At 69.9% G+C, this 366-nt stretch overlaps 1 protein-coding gene across 1 annotated transcript in view; it reads right to left on the bottom strand.

The window, feature by feature from the left end:
• The window catches only part of PCDH12 (protocadherin 12), an 11,083-nt gene that overhangs the window by 7,520 nt on the left and 3,197 nt on the right, over nucleotides 1-366 (bottom strand). Inside the window, exon 3 of the mRNA XM_009572475.1 lies at nucleotides 39-252. Coding sequence (XP_009570770.1) covers nucleotides 39-252 — 214 coding nt within the window. The remainder of the gene's footprint in view (nucleotides 1-38; nucleotides 253-366) is intronic.

Raw genomic sequence — 366 nt, 5'->3', positions numbered from 1 at the left:
TCGTGGCGCTGGGGCTGCTCAGGTCCTCCAGCCCCCACAGGCTGGTTGGGTGGCAGCAGGGGCTCTCCCACGGGCCCCTGTGGTGGCTTCACCAAGCTTTTGCAGTGCGGCGGTGCATCCGGGGGGCTCGCAGCCTCTTTGGCCGAGTTTTTCAGTCTGTGGGGCTGGCAGGGCCGGCGCTGCAGGATGGGCAGGTTGAAGGTCCCCTGCTGCTCATCTGAGTCCTTTTGGGTCCTCTGATTTCTCAGGGTCCTGTAGAGAGTGGGGGTGAGGTGGAGGGGAGCCTGCGGGGAGCCCCCCGGCGCAGGGGCGGCTGTGCCAGGCAGATCCTCCTGGCCGGGGTGGGGGGGGGCCGCCCGCCGCGGG

The sequence above is a fragment of the Fulmarus glacialis genome, unplaced genomic scaffold, assembly GCF_000690835.1.
Source record: "Fulmarus glacialis isolate BGI_N327 unplaced genomic scaffold, ASM69083v1 scaffold13262, whole genome shotgun sequence".
In the NCBI taxonomy this organism is placed as follows: Eukaryota; Metazoa; Chordata; class Aves; order Procellariiformes; family Procellariidae; genus Fulmarus; species Fulmarus glacialis.
This window is presented reverse-complemented; position numbering and strand designations above follow the sequence as displayed.